The sequence below is a fragment of the Manacus candei genome, unplaced genomic scaffold (genome assembly GCF_025592945.1).
Source record: "Manacus candei isolate 608988 ecotype Guabito, Panama unplaced genomic scaffold, ASM2559294v1 h1tg000096l, whole genome shotgun sequence".
NCBI lineage: Eukaryota > Metazoa > Chordata > Aves > Passeriformes > Pipridae > Manacus > Manacus candei.
In genome coordinates, this window is record NW_026138144.1 from 99,004 (window position 1) to 121,869 (window position 22,866).

General features: G+C 53.4%; 1 protein-coding gene across 19 annotated transcripts in view; it reads left to right on the forward strand.

Moving 5' to 3' along the window:
- MAPT (microtubule associated protein tau) overlaps positions 1-22,339 on the forward strand; it is a 46,879-nt gene extending 24,540 nt beyond the window's left edge. For 4 of the 19 annotated variants that reach the window (XM_051768701.1, XM_051768702.1, XM_051768703.1 and 1 more), the window contains 12 exons: positions 1,160-1,225; positions 4,210-5,010; positions 7,168-7,214; positions 8,358-8,537; positions 10,308-10,434; positions 11,014-11,064; positions 11,500-11,765; positions 14,943-15,035; positions 15,183-15,275; positions 18,697-18,778; positions 19,638-19,750; positions 22,036-22,339. In XM_051768701.1, coding sequence (XP_051624661.1) covers positions 1,160-1,225; positions 4,210-5,010; positions 7,168-7,214; positions 8,358-8,537; positions 10,308-10,434; positions 11,014-11,064; positions 11,500-11,765; positions 14,943-15,035; positions 15,183-15,275; positions 18,697-18,778; positions 19,638-19,750; positions 22,036-22,251 — 2,135 coding nt within the window. In that variant the 3' untranslated portion in view covers positions 22,252-22,339. The remainder of the gene's footprint in view (positions 1-1,159; positions 1,226-4,209; positions 5,011-7,167; positions 7,215-8,357; positions 8,538-10,307; positions 10,435-11,013; positions 11,065-11,499; positions 11,766-14,942; positions 15,036-15,182; positions 15,276-18,696; positions 18,779-19,637; positions 19,751-22,035) is intronic. The other 15 variants (XM_051768711.1, XM_051768712.1, XM_051768713.1 and 12 more) reach the window with 11 other exon arrangements.
- Positions 22,340-22,866: the final 527 nt, after the last annotated feature.

The following is a 22,866-nucleotide window of genomic DNA, read 5'->3' on the forward strand; positions in this document are numbered from 1 at the left end:
TCGGGGTGTCTTTGGAGTGGCAGGTGAAAACCAGGCCACTGCAGCAGTGCTTTTAAGGGTAATGCAGAGGAAGTGAAGTGGCTAATTCAGCCTGAATGGCCTGTGGGGAATCACTGCACCTGGGCCTGGTTTTCCAGGGAGGGCTGGTGCCTTCCAGAGGCAGAGCAGGGAGTGACTGCAGCAGTGCTGTGTGGGTAGGAGAGGGCAGGAGCTGCGGGGAGGGGCAGGGCTGTGTGTGAACAATGAGGATGTGTCCCCTGTGCCGTAGCCAGTGGCTTTTCCTGGAAGCATCAGGCAGAAAGGTAGTGGGTGGAAAAGGGCTTCTGGTGATGCCAAAGACTGGAACACACCCCCAGCAGTGAAATCCATCCGCATCCAGTCCCCAGGCTGCTGGTGGAGCCCTGCAGTGGGACACAGAGTGGTTCACCTGCTTGCAAGGATGTGCAGACCCTGGTGCAAGATCTGGCTGTACCAGGGAGCCAGTGTGTCCTGAACTCCTGGGAAAAAAAATACAGGGAAACAGAGAAAATTCTAGTTTGGCTAGAGAATGTGACATGCAGATGTAATTGCTTAAGCTGGTTTGAAAGTACTCATGGAAAAAATTGGAAAAATTCTGAGAGAGGCAAACCATCATCACTGTGAAGAAGACTGTGCTTCTCTGATGTTCCAGTATTCCTGAAGTGTCAGATTCATATCAGGCTTGGAATTACTGGTCTCACACAGCCTTGGCAGGGTTCATTGTGGTGAGGTGGGTAACAGACACCAAGAAGGTGGGCTCAGGGAAGAGACATTTGTGTGAGTGCTGCTGGCTACATAAAGGGTAGGTGGGGGTAGAAGAGGAAATATAAATCCACAAGTTTCCTTGCTCCTTAACAGCCTGTTTCCTACCTGAAAGAGCTTGTACTAACCTGCCATCTAGGATGTGTGAGTTGATGGAACACTCCTCCTGTCTGGTACAGCACAGGCTGAGCAGATCTGTCCAGATCCATCATCGGTGTGATTTCCTTTCTGATCCTGCCCTGCTCATGATACAGCAGAGGTCATGCCCAATCTAATGGGCAGCATCGGAAGGGAGGTAAACAAATTCTCCAGGCACACACTTAAACTTAACTCTTGTTTTGATCGTATTTTTCCCCTTGTTCCTCTGACCTGGGAGCAGCTGAAGAGGCGGGCGTAGGAGCCACTCCCAACCTGGAGGACCACGCTGCAGGAGATGACACTCAAGGTGGGTGAATCATCTGTCCCTGGGTCCAGTTATTGCTGCCCACATGTGCAACTGGTTGCTGGTGGCTTGGGAATTTTGTTCTTTAGTGAAATGCTCTGCACTGCACGGCAGTTGTGCAGTTCTCCCTGTTCCTGACAGGGAAGGGTCATCCACGCTTGGAATGTTCAGACATACTCATTTCAGGTAACTGCAGTTTCTCATGCACCAAATTTCTCTCTCAGACAACCAAAGTCATGGTGCTTGTTTGTCCAGTTGCAAAACCAGGGCATTCTCCAGGCTGGAAAAGCTGATGGACAGAGCTGGGATGTGCCATGACCAGGAGGAGCTGCTCACACTGAACAGAGACAGTGTGGGCCCTGCAAGTCACACACAGGATCAGTGAATTGTTTGGTTACTGTGTCTTTCTAATGGAAAACATGTCTCAAACCTACTCACTGATGCCCTGACTTCAACATTAAGGGTTTGTTTTCCTTATCCCAGTCTTAGGGAATGTGAAGTGGCCAAGTCAGACACAGGGGCAGCAAGTTTTCAGAGCATTAATTGTGTCTGCTTAGATGAGCCAGGAATTATCTGGGATGTCTCAGCTACCTGGAAAGCCTCTCTTGACTCTGCTCAGTTCAGACTTGATGGAAAGCTTCAGGATGGGGTTTTCCCAAAACACCCAGTGCTGGCTTAATTCCAGACTTAGGGATTCAGACTCCCCGTGATGTTGCTGTCTTGCCTCCACACCACAGCCCTAATTTGGTGTGCTGTTTAAAATCTCAGTTAAACTCCATTTTCTAAGGCAGTTTTCTGCACAGCAAACATAACAAACCCCTCCAGCTGGGCAGTGTCTCCTCCTCATGGCTCCATTAGTGCATTTAGACATCCATGTCTTTTACAGAAGTAAATAGGTCTTTGCCTTCTGAGCTCAGGGCAGAATTCAGCTTGTCTTTGCTCTCTGCACACAGATGAGCAATTCTGTGCACCCTGCAGTTAAAATAGAACCTGTGCTTGCCTGGCCAGTGGTTTTTGGACTGGCAGCTCTTCTGTATTTAAAGTAGTGATTCCACTACAAAACAGAAATCGAGACTTATCAAGAGGGGAGTGAAGTTCTCTTTTCTCTCTACCCTGGTTTTAGTGCTGTTTCACACCAGATTTTTTCTAAGACCTTTCTATCCTGTCCTAGGATCTTTGAGCTGTCAGATATGGAGCCATACAGCCAGTTGGAGCTCTGACAAAACCTATACAGGTTCTTTATAAATTGTTCCATCTCTGAAAGTGGGCTTGTAATAACGTGCTGCTTCCTTTTAATGGTTCTCTTTGATTCAGAGGAAAATGTGATTATTGACACACAGAGCCTTGGGTGTCTCACTGGTACCTACCTGATGTGAGGATTTAAAAAAATACAGTATTTGCAGTGCAGATGGAGCATCTTAAAATGCTTTTGGAGTCTCAGGTGGAGAAGCGTCCTCTAATCCCCAGTTTGGCATTGACCCTGCACTGCAGATTTGCCTCAAAACCCCTGAAAAAATCCTGGAATGTGGAAGCACAGCTCGTGAACTGCCTGTCCACATTCCTGCACTGCTGCTCATTAGTGGTCGTGATGTTCCTTTGCAGAAGAAATGAGCCAGGTTGACCTGCTGGCTGCTGCCTGAACACTTCAAATCCCTGTGATTACAAAAGGTGTTTCTTGATGCCATATTTCAGATATTACCTTCCAACAGGGGCCAGTTGAAGCTTTCTTTTAAACCACAGTTTCCAGGGTCTTTGTGTGGTGGTTTCACTTAAAAAGGGTTTCTCTTAAAAAGGGGAGGACATTCATAAAAGACCAAATCGGTCTTGATTCACCTTTTCTTGTTTTGGTCTTGTTTGTTAATCTACCAGAGCCACAGCTGTGATCTCAGGACTGCAGTGCTCTGATTTGGGCTCTTTGGTTTACCTGAGCAGTGCTCAAAAAGACCAAAGAGTCTTTGAAGCTGGGCAAATTCATAATGCAGCAGGCACATTCCTGCTAGGATGGTTGACTTTAAAGCAGCTTACCTCTGTCCAGGTGAATTCTCCATTGCTCAGTGGATCTTTGCTTCAGCTGAATGAATTTCCAACAGGAAAGCTCCAGCTCGAGTGGAATATGTGACTTAACTCTGCAGTTGGGTGAAATTGTAAATGTCTGTGTCGTGCACGAGATCAGCAACAACAGAACTCCCTCTTTTACACACACACACAGCCCTCAAAAAAAGAGAGAGAGAGAGAGATCTGTGTCTCTGGGACCTCAGATTTGGGGTTTAAATGTCACTCAGCCCAAATAATGGCAGCAGTGCTGGAGCTCTGATGAGTCTCAGTGGGGGCACAGTCCAAAATCACTGCAACTGCATTTTTCCTCACAGTCCTTTGCTGCTCTGCTGGCTGATGAAATAAGAGTGGAGACATGGAAGTGCTCTTCTCCACGCCCATGGGCAGCAGGAATGACCTGGAGAGCAGAGCAGGGGTGGTTTGAGCTCTGAGAGGTGCTGTGTGTGCCTGAACATCTCCTGAAGGGAGGAAAGAGCTGCAGGGATTTTGGGAGCCTGGGAAGGAGGGGAAGGGTCTGATCTGTTTTGTTCAGGCCCTTGAGGCAGGAAGGGGTGGGCACTGACCAGCAAACCGATGGTCCTGTGGTGGTGTTAGATTGGAAAATGGGGATGTTCTTGGCTTCTGGAAATTTCTACAGCTGAACCAGCTCATGGAGTGCAGGTGTGAACCTGGACACCTCCAAGGCCGGGTCCAGGCAGGAATCTGATCTCCCATGCACTGTGGCTGTCACTGTGATTCCCATGGGGATCAGAGTTTCTCTAAAGGCAAAAGCCACTGTGGCAGTGAGTTGTCTGTTCAGTGGGGCGGTGTGGGACTTCTTTTATCCTCTCAGTTGACAGTAGAAATCCTCAGTCTCTCAGCATTACATGACTGTTTGACATGCCTGTGCTAATTTTTTGCCCCTGCTTCATACCCCACGTCTTCAACTCCAGGGGAGCCGAGCTCTCCAAAGCTCCAGCCCCCAAAGCAGGGACCTGGGGGCCTTCAGCAGCCACTCCTGTCACGTGAAACAAAGGCTCCAGCAGCAGCAGCTCCCACCAGAATTGAGGTCACCATCCCAATCCCCCTGGATATGTACCAAGGCTCCAGAGCATCCGAAGGCAGCGGTGAGCCGTGGGATCATCGGGGCAGAGAAGGCATTGGTGTGGAGCCAGAGCTGGGCCGTGATGTGCTGGCAGGAGCAGGGGGCATCCATAAGGATGGACCACCTCCTTTGTGTCCCAAAGCCCCATTAAAGGAAGATTCCGGTGGGCAGGAGAGGGATGAGGATCGTGATATTGATGAAACTTCTGAGCAGGGTTTGCTGTCCCTGGGGGGTCAGCAGGTTTCACCAGGACCTGAAGCAGGCTCGTGTCCAGCAACAGCCAAGGAGACTCTTGAAGAATGTGATAGAGAAGGGTCCAAAGATGTCCCCAGAGACACCCCAAGGGAGGCACCTGTGGCTGAAACTCAGTCACAGAAAGCAGGAGAGGACCAAGAGGAGAAGCAGCAGCCACTGAGGGGTGAAGGAGGTACAGACATCACCCCATCAGAGCCACAGAAAGAAGCTGAGCCCGGGGAGGGAGAAGATTCTGGACCCTTGCTAGAAACAGCCAAACGCCCTTCTGAGTTAAAAGGTGATGTGGAAGACAAAGCTGCTGAGGTTGTGCCAGACACAGGAGAGTGTCAGACGCCCCAGAAGCAGCCCTGTGCCCCGGCTGCAGACAAAGCCAGCCGTGTCCCTCTGCTCAAAGGTGTGTGCTCCGGTCACTGCCCTCGGCTCACCGGTGGCTTGCTCCCAACAAGGCTGCCTGATGCAGCACCACAGCTTGCTGCCACCTCGAGTCCTGCTGCTTGGACATGGCCTGGATCTGCGCTGTGAACTGATCTCCAGCTGCTGCTCCCTCCCAGTCCTTCCCTCCCTGTTTAATCCCGGGTTGGATTCCCAGACCCTTGTGCTGCCGTTCTGCGTCCCTTGCATGGTGCTGGCGTGTCCCCAGTCGTGCTTTTTTTTCACCTGTTTTTGGTTTGATTTCCTTGGATCTGTTGGGTGGGCGCCTTAACTCCCACCTGGCACCTTCCCAGAGGAGAGAGGACCGGATGGACGTGGTTCTGGCCTGTTGGAGCGGGGCTGACCTGGCGCACACCGCGGCTCATCCCGGCAGGACACGTCCCATCTGGTTTGCATGTCTGGTCCAATAACTCTTGGAATTGGCTTTCCTAAAGAGGAGGGAGGAGGAAAAAGGCAAGGGTGGCAGGTCTAACCATGGAGAAGCCCCGCACTGATCCTGTTTTTTATACTTTCCCCTTCAGTATCCACTGCTGACTGCTGCTGCAGGCAGGGTCTGCAGCCATCTGGGCCTTTCCCCACTGCCAGGCATGTCCATTGCTCTTCCAAAGCACCCTGCTCCAATCCCAGCTCTGGATGGGATGTCCCTGGGCGTTCCAGAGCATTTGGGGGGTTCAGTGGGAGCTGCCTGTGGGCGGGGAGGCATCTAACAGTCCGTGGGGCAGGGCTGGGCTGTTTTGGGGAAGGTCTGAGTTCACCGCTGAATGCACGAGCATCCCTTAGACCTCTCCTTTCTCCAAGGCTGTTTTCCACCCTTCCCAAGGCTCAGGAATGTCACTAGAGGCCCTGCTCAGTGTCCAGATGAAGGTTTTGTCATGAGTTGTGTTAACACAGCAGGACACACGTTGGTGTCTCACAGTGTTGTACCTCAGCTCTGGCTGCCCAGGGTCTATCCTGGGGGAGGCTCTGCTTCTCCCTGCAGTTCCACATCCCAAAAGCTGGCTTGGCTGCCTCCATTATCCTGGGAATGCTGCTCTGGTTTGCAGCAGGCAGAACGTGCTCTTTGCTGCGTGGGGCTCATGAAGAAATTGTTGATGGAGCTTTTTCCATTAGAGCTAAAGCTCATAACATATTTCTCGTTGTTCCCTATGGAATCAGCAGTGGGAAGCTTCCCACGTGTGCTGCAGGGCACTGGCATGGCTTGCACGGGAGCCTGGAATGATGGTGGGGTGGGGATGCATTGCCCAGAGCCAGCCAGATTCTGATTCAGTAGGAGAAATTCAATTATTTAATGGTCTTTCCCTTCAAAACAGATACTCCATGGCTATTCAGCTCCAACCTTGATCCAATTTGCAGTTTAACTGAATTTGGGATGGGTCAGTGTTGAATTAACAGCATGGTCCACGTCACCAGGAAGGGGCCGACCCCCCAGGACAAGTTTCCAAACACTGGGAACAATATCAGCAGCTTTTCCTCCCAGACTGGGGAGGAATTAGCTGAAGACAGGGGAAAAGGGCTCTGTTACAAGTGCCTTGTACTACAAACAGTACTTCCTCCCCATTTTTAATCTCCTAATTAGACTGACCCAGGTGGAAGGGGCACTGTGCTAGGAGGCAGAGAGCAGTGTGTCAGGAGAGATGGGAATTAACAACATCCAGGGATAAAAGTGCTCTGCAAAGCCAGCACACTGAAGAGCCACCTTAAATGAGGTCACAGTGCTGCTGGATTGGGGCATCCTTTGGTTTGAGTCTTTATTTATATACTTGCTAGAACCAGTGGGGGTTTTAGAGAGGGAGACTCGTTGAAGGGAACTTTCTGTCCTAAACTGGATGGATCCTGCTGGATCTGAGTGCAGATCTGGGGGAAATGCTCTCATAGAAACCTCGTTGGTGTGTCTCGTCTCAGTGATGACCAACATGGATCATCTGTTAACCCAGAAAGAATGTGTTTACCATGGGGAAGTATTTCTGCAGGAAATGGTGACTTGGTAATATATTTCTAAGAACAGAGTTTAGTTTAAGGGTGAGCAGGGACAGGGAGCAGCCCCCAGCACGTGTTTTGTGCTCTCTCTGGAGTTCCTGACCAGTCCCAAGAGGTGTAACTGTGTGTTTCCCTTTGTCAGGTCGTGTTGACAAGGAAGGGACCGAAGCTGATGAAAAGAAACCCAAGGTGAGCTAAAAAATAAAGCCAGAGGTGACACCTGTGCATGTTCCTGGCTCCTCTCCTGCTCTCCTGGCCTGCAGTTGTGTCTCTTAGGAAACCTTTCCCATTCCCTTCCATTCTTCCATTTGTTTTTCAACAGTGTTTTTATTTTTTCTTCCCTCACCCTGGTTTGGATGGTGCAATCCATGGGGTTCTTTGAGGGTGAGGAAATGATCCAAACCTAAATCAAACATGTGACTCACGGGGTTGGGTGTGGGGTTGGAGAAATCATTTTCTCAGCCCAGCACTGGAAAGCAGCAGCTGCCTTTGGGGCAGACTCAAGACTGCACTGGTTGTACTGGGGACGAGCAGCATGACAGTGAAAAGAGCAAAACATGTAATTAAAACATTAAATTAAATAATCTAGGCCTTGCAGATCATAGAATATCCTGAGTTGGAAGGGATCCACAGGGATCATCAGCAGAGTTTGAGATTCCAGAGGTTTAATGGTGTCTGTCACACTGGTAATTTGGAGGAGGTTTAGTTCATCTGGCCATTAGCTTGGTTAGTGCCTGAGGGGGATGATGGACAACCTGAGGGGCAGTTTAAGGGGTAAAAAATTGAAGGTGAGGAATAGAATTATTTGCAAGCACTGTGAAATTGGATTTTTCTCTAGGGAAGTCTGGCAGGGTCGTATCAGGCTGAGCATTAGACGTGGTACCAAGCCTAGATAAAACCAGTGGTCTGCTTTTGGCAGAGCAGGTGGGATGGGGTTGAGAGAACTGGGAGCAGCATCTCTCAGAAATGCTGGTGTTGGTAGTGCTGTTTCTTTGCCAGGAAGGAGGAGGGTTTGGGAGCGAATTGAGGGTTCTGATGGCAAAATGTGCCCCTGGTGTGGAAGGCAGAAGCAAGGACAGGCTGTCACAGGGTGACACTGTCCTCAGGAAGGGGCTTGGGTGTCACTGCACCCTGTGGAAGGAATAGCTGGGGTATCCCATACTTGGTGGAGGAGCCATGGGGCCCTGGCAGTGCCACCTAACACCTATCCCCCACCCAGCTCTGCATTGCACCTTCTAATCCTACTTTATGCTGCTGATCCCATTTTGTTTCCCTCCCATGCTGATTTTTTTTTTCGTTTGTTCCCATTTTATTTTGTTTCCACGTTTTAAGAAATCCTCACCTTCCACTGCCAAACCCCCAGGGGACAGACCCTCCATCCCCCCCCACCGACACACCTCCTCTAGCACAGCCCCTTCGAAACCACCCTCCAGCCCTGCTCCTGCCTCTAAGCGAGTCCCTCCTGCCACCCCCCGAGCTGCCAGTGCAGGAACGCCAGAAATGAAAGCCAAGGTAAGGAAATGGGGTGTGAGAGAGGCAAAGGGGAATACCTTAAAGCATTCCTGAGTGATGGTGCTTGGCTGAGTCTCCCTGGTCTGTGGAGAGGGTGGGATGTGCTTCACCTTCCCATGGCCACGGCCAGGTTTGGCTCCAGTTCTGGTGCTGGAAGGAACCAGCACGTGGAGCAAAAATAGCTCCTCGCTGCAGGGTGTTTGTTACCTGGTCTCCCTGAGGCATTTCCAGGTCCTTTTAGGCTCTTCCTTGTTTTGCAGCTTTATCTGGGTTTCGTGGGAGCGTTGGCAGCAAACAGCAAGATGTGTTTGCAGTGTGCCACAGCCAGACCTGCCAGGTGCTGCTGTAGGAAACGCACACACACCCAGCTCTGGGTTCCCTTTGCTGTGTTCACTCACACAAATACACCCATGGTGAGGGAAAGCACAGGGATTGCAGGTCACACAGGATCAGAGCATCACGGGATGGTTTGGGTTGGAAGGGATCCTAAACCCCATCCAGTGCCACCCCCTGCCCTGGGCAGGGACACCTTCCACCAGCCCAGGTTACTCCAAGCCCCGTCCAACCTGGCCTTGGACACTTCCAGGGATCCAGGGGCAGCCACAGCTTCTCTGGGCAACCTGTGCCTCTCACAGATGATGGGATGTGGTTTTACTGGTTCTGCTCTGCTTCCCTGCTGCCTTGGGACCAGTCAGCCTGTATATTTTCAGTTCTGTGTTTTCCATGAGCTTTTACACTGACCAGCACTAAGTAGTCACCAGAAAGAGGATGTGTGAGTTCAGAGGTTTGGGAAGGATTTCTGCAGGACCAGGAGACCACAGATAGGATATTGCAGTTCACCTGACATTACAGGTGATGCAGGTGTGACAGTGGTGTACTGTAGGTGGGGATATCTGAGGTGCTTCCCGATGTTTGAAGCCTGGCACTCGACTCATGGATAAATTTATCTTCTGTGTGAAATTGTAGCAGAGCAGGGGAAACAAAGTGATGAAATTTAGAGAACAAAGGAGTTGAACATACTCTTGAATTTTCATGTATCTTCTGTAGCAATTTTAGCAGAGCAGGGGAAACAAAGTGACGAGATTTAGAGAACAAAGGAGCTGAACATACTCTTGAATTTATGTATCTTCTGTAACAATTTTAGCAGGGCAGGGGAAATGAAGTGACGAGGTTCAGAGAACAAAGGGGTTTTGCACAGCAGACCAGGGGTGGTGAATGGGGCAGCTGAAGCCAAGGGCTCACCTGGGAAAGGTCACAGTCACTCCACCAACCCAGGAGTGGCTGTACCCAAGCTGTGGCTGTGCCCAAGCTGTGGCTGTGCCCAGGCTGTGGCTGTGCCCTGTTGTGGCTGTGCCCAAGCTGTGGCTGTGCCCTGGCTGTGGCTGTGCCCTGTTGTGGGTGTGCCCAGGCTGTGGCTGTGCCCTGGCTGTGGCTGTGCCCTGTTGTGGCTATGCTCTGTTGTGGCTGTGCCCTGGCTGTGGCTGTGCCCTGGTTGTGGCTGTGCCCAGGCTGTGGCTATGCCCAGGCTGTGGCTGTGCCCTGGTTGTGGCTGTGCCCAAGCTGTGGCTGTGCCCAGGCTGTGGCTGTGCCAAAGCAGTGGCTGTGCTCTCCTTGTGGCAGGTGCTGTTGTGGGAGACAAGGTGTGAACCGGCACATTCCAGGTGTGGGGAACCCTTGGGCTGCCAGGGTGTAGGAAGCAGGGGGGTCTCATGTGCTCTGACCCGTGAGGGGTGACAGCCCATCCCTGACAGCCCCCCCTTGTGTCCCCAGGGCCCGGAGATGAGGGGTGGCACGAAGACGGGCACGCCGCGCTCGGGGCAGGCGCAGAGGAACTCCACCAACGCCACGCGCATCCCGGCAAAGACCCCCACGGCCCCCAAGACCCCTCCCAGCTCCGGTAGGTGACGGTGGGAGCCGTGTCCTGCTCCTGCCACCGCGCTGGGGATGCCCTCAGTGGTGCTCCCAAGTTCCCCAGGCAGCTCTGGGGGGTTAATGGCCAAACTCACAGCCCCGGGCAGGGGCACGGCACAGGCTGAGCTCTGCCGGGGGGGTGGGAGCTGCTCAGCCCTCTCCTGGAGCTGGGATGAGCCCTCTGGAGTGAACCTTTCCAGGTGCTGCTCTGTTCACACGTGTAGGAGAGGGCAGTTGCTTTATCCCTTTGGGATACCCTCCAATTTGGAGGGTTTAGGCAGCTCCTTTTTAATCCATCTACCGCTTTTCTCTCTGACAATATTTCACAAAGACCAGGGGCAAGAGGATCAATTCTTCGATTGCAGGAATGGAGATTAGCCCATTATTATTCTCAGAGAAGAAAACCCCAGAAAGCATCAGGCATTGTGAATTTCCATTAAAATGGTGCATTTCACTGAATATACATATATATATATTTCATACTTAACTGGAGCTCCATAAAACCTTAAATCAATTAATTGTCCAGCTTTATTATGTTTAAGCATCTTTCTCATTCACTAAACAGGCAGAAAGGAGCAGAAAAAACCACCTCCTGCAGCAGCAAAGACTGAGAAAGGTGACGTTTAAGGGTTTTCTTCTTTCATTTTCTTTTCGAACTGGGGACAGTTCTAAGCTGCTCAGCAACCAGCCTTATTTAATTACAGAGAAAAAAATATGTAAAAATGCTTCCAAATTTCTAATAGAAATGTGTTTTTGAGTGTCTTTTGTCTGTAATTCGTGTCATGCATGCCAATGCCACACTTGGGTGGGGAGTTTTACCAGTGACCCAGGCAGTGGAGACCGTCTTCCTTCTGAGATATTAGGAAATTGCCTTTAAATCACAGTTTTTCCTTCGAAATGGAGTAGAAGAAAGCGCAGCCGTGCACTGGGAGCAGCGGGGTGGGCTCTGGGAGCGGGGACCTCGACCCCAAAAAGGCAGGGAGCGAGCAGGGAAGGGGTGGTGTGTGCCCGGGTTGCCCACCCGCGCTCACTCCCTGTCTGCAACCTCCAGGTGAGCAGCCCAAGTCTGGAGACAGAAGCGGTTACAGCAGTCCCGGCTCCCCCGGGACTCCAGGCAGCCGTTCCCGCACCCCCTCTCTGCCCACCCCACCAGCCAGGGAGCCCAAGAAGGTGGCAGTGGTTCGCACCCCACCGAAATCTCCGGCGTCGGCCAAGACCCGCATCCAGCCCTCGGCCGCGCCCATGCCCGACCTGAAAAACGTCAAGTCCAAAATCGGCTCCACTGAAAACCTGAAGCACCAGCCCGGAGGTGGCAAGGTAAACGTGGACTCTGCTTCCCCAGGGGCCTGGCTGGGGGGGCAGCGGGTGCTGGATGCTCCCTCCGGGGTGGGAGAGCCTCCCTGGAGCAACAGCAGCTGTGGGCAGTGGGCAGCCAGACTTCAGCTGGGCTCCAGCCTGGTGCTGGGGTTTGGGTTGACTGGGTTGGGGGCTTGGCCTGGAATTCCTTGCCTGGCTTAGTAAAGCTCAGCTGTCCCACGGAGAGCTCGTGGTGTGGGTCTCGTGGAGTGGCTTCCAGGGAAATGGCATTCCCTTGTGGTGTCCAGTCAGGGACAGATTGTCCCTAGTTAGGGACAGATTGTCCAGTTTGGGACAGATTGTCCAGTTAGGGACAGCAGGTTGTGGCCTGCAGCCCTCAGGAGTGGTGGGATCAGGGCTGTGTTTATAGATCCTACACTGTGACCGGAGCAGTCCCTCTGTTAGTGAGCAGGAGGATGATCTGTCTCCTCCTCCTGAGGGGCCCAGGCTCGGACCTCAAGTTTTTCCAGACACTGGGATTTTGGATCCAGCTCTGTTGTCAAGGGTTTGGGTTGTGTTCTGCCATCAGGCGCTGTGTGGCTACATGGGCAGTGTGGCATGGCCAGAACTGGTGGCACTTTTATCCTTTCAACCACTTTTCACTCCCAGAGAAGCTGTTTCACGAGCAGCAAAGTGACCTCTGTGTTCCAGGTGCTTGGGAATGAGGGTCTTGGGTTAAATTCTGCAAGCCTGGCAAGGGACACTGCCTGTCCTGGGGGTGACACTGCCTGTTTTGAGGGGACACTGCCTGCCCTGGGAGTGACACTGCCTGCCCTGGGGGTGACACTGCCTGTCCCAGGGGTGACACTGCCTGCCCTGGGGTGACACTGCCTGGCTTGCAGGCCTTGCAGAGCCATAATAACCATTCCCTGAGTGCTGTGCATGGCATTTTGTGTGACCTCCATGGCTCTGAACATTCGCCTCTGGCACAGGGGGGAGGCTCTGGGATGGCTCCTCTGCACCCCTGGAAATGGCAGCCTGCTTTTCCATGGCCTTCCGGGCATTTTCTGCCGTGGCTGGAGATTTACTGGCTTTGTGCTACAATCCAGTGGGGCTCTGGAGCCTGGGCAGGGCCATTGGTCATGGGCAGAGCAGCACGTGTCCTTTTTGGGGCCTCAACCCTCCTACCCACTTAGCACAAGTCATGGGATTTTCCTCCCACCCCCACAAACCCTGTTCTCCTGGGATTTTAGAAGGAACCCTTCTGTTTACTGGAAATTGGTTAAATTATTCACTCGTTCTTTTTAATCCAGCTTTTACAAGTTGGGTTTTTTTTTCTCTCTCTGCTTCTCTGTCAGGCGTGTTTGTTGTTGTTACTGAAGAGTGGGAGCAGCTGAATTTGGGACAATTCCTTGCTCTTTGCAGGGGAGAAGGGCTGGGTGCTCTGTTGGGGGTTCTGTAGGACACGAGGCTGCTCTCAGCAGAATGGTTGCAGCTGGAGCAGAAGGGGCTGATCTCACCAGTTTGATTTGAGGCTGAAATCAGAAATGGGTTTGGAGCCTGCTCTCTGTGCAGATTCCAGACCCCCAGCCTAGGGAAGCAAAGGAGCAAGGGGAAAAACACACCAGGAGCCAGCCAAGCCATGTCTCTTCCAGTGTTTCTGCATGGTCTGAGCACTTTTGTTGTCACTGGATCACCGAGTGCTGCTCTGGCAAAGCCTGGTCTAGCAGAACTGGGACGTGGTTTGTGGGATTAGTTGATGTGAATCTGGAAAATCATGCTTCAGGCACATACCAGCCTTGGTGCTTCTCATGCTGGAGAAGCAGGGAATAGCAGGGAGCTCTCCTGGCAGCAGCAGGCCTGGGATGGAGTGTTGGGATGGAGATGAGGTGCCTGCTCAGCTGGCTTCGGGGACGGGGCCATCCGGGGCTGAGGGATGTGACACTGCAGGATGGTCCCTCTCACAGGGTTGTGCTTCAGACAGGCTCAGGCCTGTGGGTTGTTACCTGCATTTGCACCTGTGTAGGTTGTAAAGCCACTCCAGAGTGCGTGGGGGAAGGAGCAGGGACAATCTTTATCCTCGTTTTGCCTGGAATAGCTGATGGAGGAGGTCGCTCCAGCATAACTGCCCTTACACAGCCAAGTGGGGAGAACAAGCCCAAAACAGAACCAGCTTCATTAGCACAAAAATCCGTGTGTGGAGGGAAGGCTTTGGGGCTGGAGGGTGTAGCTGGCGTGGCACGTGGTTCCCATGTGGCACTGAGCTGTTTCCAGCCTCTCTCCCATGGGAGATGGCACTGGGAATGTGCCACAGAGCTGCTGCCTCTGGGGAGTGGGCTGGGCTGCCCCTGTCATCCCACAGGGCTTAAGGAGACTGCAGGTGTGGGGCTGCCTCCCTGGCATGGGGCTGCAACCCTGGGATGGGGTTGCAACCCTGGCCTAGGATTGCATCCCTAGTGTGGGGCCCCATCCCTGGATGGGGCTGCATGCCTGGCACTGCATCCCTGATGTGGGACTGCATTCCTGGCTTGAGACCACATCTCTGGCCTAGAACTGCATCCTTGGGATGGGGCCACATCCCTGGCGTGGGACTGCATCCCTGGCAGTGTCTGCTTTCTCTTGGTAGCTGTAGAGGGAGTGTGAGCCCTGTGCAGAACAGAGCTCAGGCATCTTTTCCCAGTGCTGGACATGCAGCTCCTGCTCTCCAGCCTGGCCAGCAGCACTTGTTTGCCCAAGGTCGGGTGTGCCTGTCCCAGAGGGGGATCAGGATGCCAAGCATGGGAGCTGGGGCTGAGCAGGCAGTTTTCTCTCAGCTCCATCCCTCCTCCTTCCACATGCTCTGCAGAAGCTGAGTCTCAGAGCACTGTGGAGTCTCAAGTGCCTTCCAGCGGGTTTGCTGCCCAGCAAGTTCCCTGTTCTGTTCAGTGAAAGAAAATAGGCTGAGCTCATTTCTGGCTGGTGTCTGTGGCCTGGGAACCAGGGCTGCATCACTACCCAGACGTGTCCAGTCTCTAGCTGTAACCTGCCCACCTCCATCTTCAGTTTCCAGCCCACGAGTACACCAATCCATGCAGCAAGGCAGAGATTCTCCTTTTTGCTCTCAGCACTGAAAGGCAGGTTCCTGGTTTTAGGGCTATAACACATGGTCAAGCTGCAGATGGTCACGTTGTTTCTCACGCTCTTTTCTGGCTACTAAAGGTGCAGATTATTAATAAGAAGCTGGACTTTAGCAGCGTTCAATCCAAGTGTGGCTCAAAGGATAATATCAAACACATCCCGGGCGGAGGCAGTGTGAGTACCTTCACACTTTCAATGCTCTATAATAGTTCTTATTATAAGTGGCATGTTGTGTACACTAAACTGCCAATGCTATCTGCAGCGATCCTGCCATCAGATAGCTATTGGTGACGTGCAATGACTCTTTTCTGGCTACCAAAGGTGCAGATTGTTAATAAGAAGTTGGACTTTAGCAACGTTCAATCAAGGTGTGGCTCAAAGGATAATATCAAACACATCCCGGGCGGAGGCAGTGTGAGTACCTTCACACTTTGAATGCACTGTGATAATCCTGATTTTAGTGGCATGTTGTTACACTAATCACCAATGCTATCTGCAGCCACCTTGCTGTCACATAGCCATTGGGGACGTGCTGTCATTTAACCCCATTAACCTGAAAGACATGGTGAGATGAACCCTAACAAGTCCTGGACGTGCCTGCCATGGACAGAACTAACTGCCCCGTGTCCAAACCATGTCTGTAACAAAACATCCCAGTAACTCCAGGGTTTGGCACTACCTGGAAGGCTGAAAGCCTCGTTGTCTGTGGGATGGGGGCTCTGGCAGACAGTGATGTAGGAGACGAGTAAATTTATGAGCAGACCCAGTCCTCGTTGCTTAATGTGCTGCTAAATTGGACATGATCCTGCCCAACAGATGAACGTGCAGGTTCCTGCCCGTTCCCATCAGGCAAGTATGATCCATGCAAATATTAAGCTTCTCCTTGCTAACGAATGTGTCCGGCAGCGCCCACGGAGGCTGAGCCTAAAGTACTGTTGAGTTAATTGATTTGAACGCTGGCATTTCCAGCTGTTCCCAGATAAATACTGGACTCAGCTTTCAGTTACTGTGCCAGAAACCTGGAGAGACTCCACAGAGGTTGGTGGATTTACAGCAGTTTCACTGGAGACAGTTTGGGACCAGGAAAGATGACGGGCCAAGGAAGACCCCAAAGAGTGCGACCCGTGGTCTGTGGGGGCCTGGTCTGTGGCCGTCTGAGGGAGCATCTCAGATGTTCCCCATGGATTTTTCATGGGCTTTCCTTGATCTCTGTGGACGCCCTCCCTGAGAAACTGAGCATTTGCAGAGGGCTTGGCACACGCTCGCAGGGCCACAGCTGGGTTTGCAGCCTCTGGCTCAAATTTGGTGTCATTCTGCAGTTACTTCATGGGCCAGAGGAGCTGCTCTGCGAGCCCAGACCCCTGTGAAGCGATTCCATGGTTGTTCCTCTTCTTCACCCTGGAGTCCTGGGCTGCCTGGTGTGTGATGGGAGCTGGTGTTGGCCACAGATCCCCTGTGCTGTGGCTGCTGCTGAGCTCCAGCACGGCGTGCTGAGCTCGTCCCTTCCTCCACAGAGAGCTCACACCGTGGGCGAGGGATTGCAGCTGAACCGGGTTAAGAATTATCTGGATTTTTGGCTGGGGGTTGTGATCCCTCCCCAGGCCCTGCCAGCACTGAAAACCCTGTGATCTGTGCCTGGCTGCAGCAGCTCTGGGAGCTCTCGGAGCAAAGCCCTGAGCTGACATGGCTGTGCAGGCTGTCCTGGGGGCAGGGATGGGCCTTGGGGCTCCTCTGGGAGAGGGGCAACAAGAGACCCCCAGGCTTTGATGGCCATTGTATCTTAAACCCCCAGGGACCACCTGCCCAGCCATCCCTGCTTCCAGGGGGAACTGTCACTACCTGAGCTGGGTACCTGGATTTTAAGCCCATGGATGCTCTGACCAGGTGATGCATTAGGCAAAAAGCACTTCTGATGCTGAGAGGTGGGATCCCAAGGTCTCTGGCACTAGTTTCCCAGGCAAACTACTCTGTTCCCGTTTTCCTTTCTTGCTAAAATGGGGAGGATCCTTCTCTGCTCCCAGCAGGATGGGAAGGGATAATGGAGTCCTGTCTGTCAAAAAAGGGACTGGAATGAGAGCAGAATGTTCCAATTGCTGATTGTTTGCCCTGGAAATGGGAGGCCTTTCAGTCCCAGGTCTCAGTGGTGCCTGAATTGCTCATAGGCCCTTTGGGGTCACAGCTGGGATTAGAAAGGCCCCAGCTGCCCTTTTCGGGTCCCTTTCCTGCCTTCCGACCAAACCTGGCTCCTGTCTTGTCCAGTGCATTAAACGTGTGACCTTTCCCCAACTCTGTCTCTGTGTCTGTGTCCCTGATGTGCTCCAAGGCCCTGGGGGTTCATTCCCCCACTCTGTCTCCTGTCAGATGTGCCTTTTGGTCTGCGTGAGCATCGGAGACAAGGCAGGTCAGCACAGGGCTCTGTGCTGGTGGGACCAGATCTGCTCCCATCCTTTTCCTGACTCTGTGATGGAGGGGGAGTGTTTCTCAGGGGTGTGACAGTCCAGCACCCAGCTCTGAGGGTGATGGGGCCAACATGAGGACTGGAGGGTGCACCTTCCCCTGGGGTTTGAGTCAGCACAGGGTTCTCAGGTGTGATGGAGAGCAGTGGCTGTGGTGAATCCTCTGTGCTGGTCTGGAGGCTGCTGGGAGGGAGGAGTCAGCTCCTCTCCAAAGCTCCCTTTGGTGCTGGCACATCCTTCCTGAGATTTGTGAGAGCAGCACAAATGTGACGCTGGAGAAAACACGGAGAGCAGCACATGCTCCCCATGAAATCCAGGCTGTCCCCGAGAGCCAAACACTCCCCGGTGCGTGGGAACCACCCCCGAGGTGCTGATGGTCCAGTTTCTCCTGCACAGCCCCACCAACTCCAGCAACAACTGCCCCACACTGAGGTGTGGGTCCAAACCCAGGGTGTGAGGTAACCTGTGGGGTTCTGGGGATGTTTCCTCCCCCCTTGTCTCCTGCTCCTGCCGTAGCTGCCGTGTGTGTGCCGTGGTCGCCGTCCCGGGGGCTCCTCCCAGCCCTCTGGGGCCGGGGCTGTTCCCGGTGTGTTGTTTCACTGCTAACGTAGCACTAAAGCAGCCCCTCGTTGCTGTCCCTCCCGTGTGTGTGTCCCGTGTCACCGCTGTCCGTGGGCAGAGCCCGCCGTGAGCGGGGCGGGGTCCGTGGAGCTGCTGCAGCCCCTGTTCTGAGACAACAATGGGGCAAGCAAGTCACAAACAGAGCATAAATGTCACAAAACGCTGTTGTGCTTCGATATTTTATAACATTTTAATCTCTTATGATGTGATCTCCAGATATTTAGACTTTTCTTTGCTTTTTTATTTCCCCCCCCCCTCCGTTTTTTAAACCTTTATTTCTGTTACAGCATTTTTCAGAAATGCATATTTTGGTCACTCTTTTAAAAGTTCTGTGCACATTGATCATTTCTGTTCTTTCAGTTTTTGTGGACATAAGCTTTATGTTTTACACCAGAAAAGGTATTTATTTTTTACGTTTTCTCTCTGGTATATCTCCTCCTTTTGGATGATGTGTATGCAAATCTTAATTAATTACCACTCCACTTTCTCTCTCACTTGAGCACTTTAAAATTGCCTCTGTTCCCCCCTCTGTGGAGAGGTGATCTCGTGCATGCTGACATGTTAAGAGGCTACTGCACACGGGCATTAATGATCTCCCATTTCTGATGATGGTTTCTTTTGTATCATTAATCTTCCTGGGGTTTGAGCTGTCCTTTCCCTCCAATCCAGCTCAGGTGCCGCTGTGTGTTGTGCTCCCCCTCCCCAGCCAGTCCATCCTGGCAATGAGCTCATCCCTTTTTCCTCTCTCCCACGGGCAGGTTCAAATCGTTTACAAGCCAGTCGACCTGAGCCATGTGACATCCAAATGTGGTTCCCTGGGCAACATCCATCACAAACCAGGTACCCTTTGGCCTTGTGCTGATCCTGGGAGCTGGTGGGCTGTGCTGTGGTGTGTCTGGAGATGGGGAGAGGGTTGAGATAGGGCAGGGAGTGAGGGCAGGCAGGTGGAGCAGTGACTGGAGCACCATAGTGAGCCCTGGAGTGCTGGATGCTGTTCCCAGCTCAGTCACTGCCAGACCTGCTCCTGTCTGCCCGAGTGCTCCGAGCAGGGGGGGAATCTGGTGTCATCTGAAGGACTTTTCACAAGGGCCTGGAGTGACAGGACAAGGGGGAATGGCCTTAAGTTGAAAGAGGGTAGATGTAGATTGGATATTAGGAAGAAATTCCTCCCTGGGAGGGTGGGGAGGCCCTGGCACAGGTTGCCCAGAGAAGCTGTGGCTGCCCCTGGATCCCTGGAAGTGTCCAAGGCCAGGTTGGACAGGGCTTGGAGCAACCTGGGCTAGTGGAAGGTGTCCTTGCCTGTGGCAGGGGGTGGGACTGGATGGGCTTTAAGGTCTCTTCCAACCCAAACTGTTCTGTGATCCATGGATACCTTTGTGCCAACACATCCATGTGAGACATATTTAGGAATAAACGGGGGGCTGCTGGTTTAGGAGATCAAGGTCAGCTCCCTGCCCTCAGTTCTGTAAAGCATTGGGGGGTGTGCCAGCTCTGCAGAGCATCCTTTGGTAGGTCTCTTTACCCTGACTCCTATTTGCCCTGACTCCTGGGAGTCCCAAATCATCACGGGGTCCCTTTTGCTGCTGTTTCCCTGGGCCTCACCCTCTGCTCAGCCTCAGAGGGCTGTGGCTGAATCTCCTTGGAGCAGCTCAGACCTCAGGGACCTGGCTGCTGACCCAGCCCCTGCTCTTTACTCCAGGTGGTGGCCAGGTGGAGGTGAAATCTGAGAAACTGGACTTCAAAGATAAGGTGCAATCGAAAATCGGGTCCTTAGATAACATCAGCCACGTCCCCGGAGGAGGGAATAAAAAGGTAAAGGGGCACTGGGCTGGGAACAGGCACCTTCTGCTGTGTCTGGCTGTGAGCAGGCGTGCAAGTGAAGATGGGTGGGAGTCTGGGCTTGGAGAGGGTCCTGCTCAGGGCTCCTGGGCTGCCTGTCCCAACCCAGGGGATGTTTGCTGGAGCAGAGCTGTGGCAGAGCTGCCAGGACTCCAGGCTGGGCCCTTCCTGGCCCGTGGCCACGAGGATGAGTTTGGGTGTCAGTGACAGCCTCTGCTGTGGTTTCCTGCTCTTTCTGCCGTCTCTGAAGTTCGTGTTTGTGTCTCAAACCTTTCTCATGAAGGAGTGTCACCAGCAGCAGCTCCTGTGCACTCTGGGTTGGTGCAGTGGCAGCTCAGGGAGCTGCAGAGGTGTTGGATCCCAGTGCAAGTGGAGCATTTAAAGCTCAGCTTTATTTAGAACAGGTGACTTTGCAGCAGTCTGGCCCTTCAGAAGGTGATCTCTCCTTCCTAGCCAAGGGCTCTGTGTAGGGAGGGGGTGCTTGTGGGGGACTTAAATTGAAACACAAAAGCCACTCAGGTCAGGGAAACAATGAATTTGGGGTGAACTGTTCCCACTGAGGCTTTGATGGCAACTTCAGTGAGTCTTAGCTGAGTAAAACAACCCCCACAGCTTGGCTTCAAGGCCACCAAGTCCCCAGCAGGCCAGGGAGTGAGGACATCAGGTAAGCACAGAGCTGAGACTCCAGCCTGGGGACAGACAGGGGTCGATCTCCCTGGGGAAAAAAAAAAGCACTTTTATCTTGCTTTTTTTTCGAGCACTTTTTTCTCAGTGGGAGAGGAAGGTTCTGTTTCAGCTCCTGTATTTTGGCACTTTGTTCTTGGCCACATGTTCTCTGTGCACCCCCAGCTCTCACCTCCAGCTGGCCTCTGACTGCGGGACTGCTTGACTTCCTTACCCTTCTCTCTGCTGCGCATCAGCCTCCCCTGTGCTCCCCTGAGCCCTCTGCCATGGGTTTTGTGGTTACTGTGACACTTCTGTCACATCCCAGCACATTCACTGGGCCATAGTTTGAAGGGCTTGCCCTTTGTAGAGGGATTTCTCTGCAAAGGTGTGACCCAGCAGTGACATCACCAGCCTAAACCCACACCTGGAGGAGGTTGTGGTTGTAACTGAGTTCAGGTGCTGCCTCAGATTGCTTCCCTTCTCCAGCCCACTCCTATCCACACCAGAATCATCCTGGGGCAGTGCTGCTCCAAGGTGGAACATGGGGAGGGGATGGGACACAGCTGAGCCCCACCAACCCTCCACACAGAGCAGCTGTGGGCAGCTCTGCTGCCCCTTCCCCAACCTTTCCTGTGTCCCCAAGTCCCCTCTTTGCTGTGTGACACACAGATCCAGGCTTGGACTTGCAGTCCACAGCTCCTCAAGCTGAACTCTGGTTCCTGTGCTGCTCTGGCAGTGGGGGTTCTCCAGGGAGCCGGGGTGCTCCGTGCTGTGCCACAGTGCCTGTGCTCTCCCTTGGCACACCTGGAGAGTTTTCCTCCCCAGCTCCAAAGGCAGCCACTCTTCTTCCTATGAGTCAGTGAATGGCCCTGTTTTTCAGATCTTTTTCTCCACAATTTTCTATTTCTTTTCTATATTTTTGGTCTTTTTTCCTTCTGGCTGACATTTATTGGGTCGTGGTTTTTGTTGCTGATGCGTTTTTTGCCCCCCACCGCCCTGGGCGGGTTTCTTCACCTGTAGAGAGAGAAAGGCAAGGAAGACAAGACCTGGACCCCGAGCCCAGACCCTGCTGGGCTCCAGGCCCTGGTGCTGGAGCCGCCCACCCTCATGGAGAGCCAGCTCCCAGCCTTGCACTCGGCTGGGGAGGGCACCAGTAAGTAGCAAACCCCGTCCAGTTCACCTCCGCTCGCCGGGAGAGGGGTTTGGCTTCTGAGAGCAGCTCTGTGGGTTAAGGGGAAGCTTCATGCGCCATATGGGAATTCTACCCCCCCAAAATCTCTGCTGGGGGAGTGAGAGCAACCCAGGCTGTGCCCTTGGAGTCCTGGGACCCACCACCACACCTGGGGAGGATTTTGCAGCATCCCGAGATGCTCCGGTCCTGCGATCCCCTCCGGCTGTGCCCGTTCCCTGTGCAGGCCACTGGAAGGGACATCCCTGAGGACTGGAAGGGACATCCCTCAGGACTGGGGACACTGGTTCAGTGCTCTGAGCTTTCCTCCCCCCTCTCAGTGGCCGTGCTGGAGCAGGCACGTGGCAGGTCCCCGCAGCCCCCCTGGCCGTGCCCCCCTCACCGCCCTCCCCTCTCCTCGCAGATTGAGACCCACAAGCTGACCTTCCGCGAGAACGCCAAAGCCAAGACCGACCACGGCGCCGAAATCGTCTACAAGTCCCCCACCATCTCCGGAGATGCCTCCCCGCGCCGCCTTAGCAACGTCTCCTCCACCGGCAGCATCAACCTGGTGGACTCCCCCCAGCTGGCCACGCTAGCCGACGAGGTGTCTGCCTCGCTGGCCAAGCAGGGCTTGTGATCGGGGCACGGCGGCGACCAGGAGAGAAGACAAGGAAAGGAAACAAAAAAAAAAAAAAAAAAAAAAAGAAAAGAAACAAAAATAATAATCTGGCCTTCTTCCTCTGTTCCTTTTACAGCTGCTTCCCCGTCCCTAACTGGTTAATGATTTAACCTGCTTTTACTGTTCATTCAGCTCTAGCTCCAGGACTTCAAAATCAGTGACACTATGAGGTACAAAACCTCCTCTCCCCCTGCTCCTCGGAGCGCACAGCCCGTCCCTGTCCCCACGCTCCCCCTCATTCCCTGCCGCCTCCCTCGCTGTCCCAGCCCTGCCCGGGACCACCCGGGGAGGGGGCCCGAGGGGACGGCCCCCCCACGGCGCTGACCCGAGCACCCCACACCGGCACGGGGCAGCGGGTGGCCCTCAGGGAAGGGGCTGTGACCTTCCCACCCTCGTCCCCCTGCGGATGGCCGGGCTGGCCTGAGGGCCGGGCGCGTCCTGGGTGCACAGCCAGGGACTGCGGGGAGGTGCCCTCCCTCCCTGCGTTAAATTTGCCTGCTGATTTGGAAGAAACCTTTTGTTTTTATCTCCGAAAGCCGAGATGTGTCTGAAGATAACGGCCAGGTCCCCCCC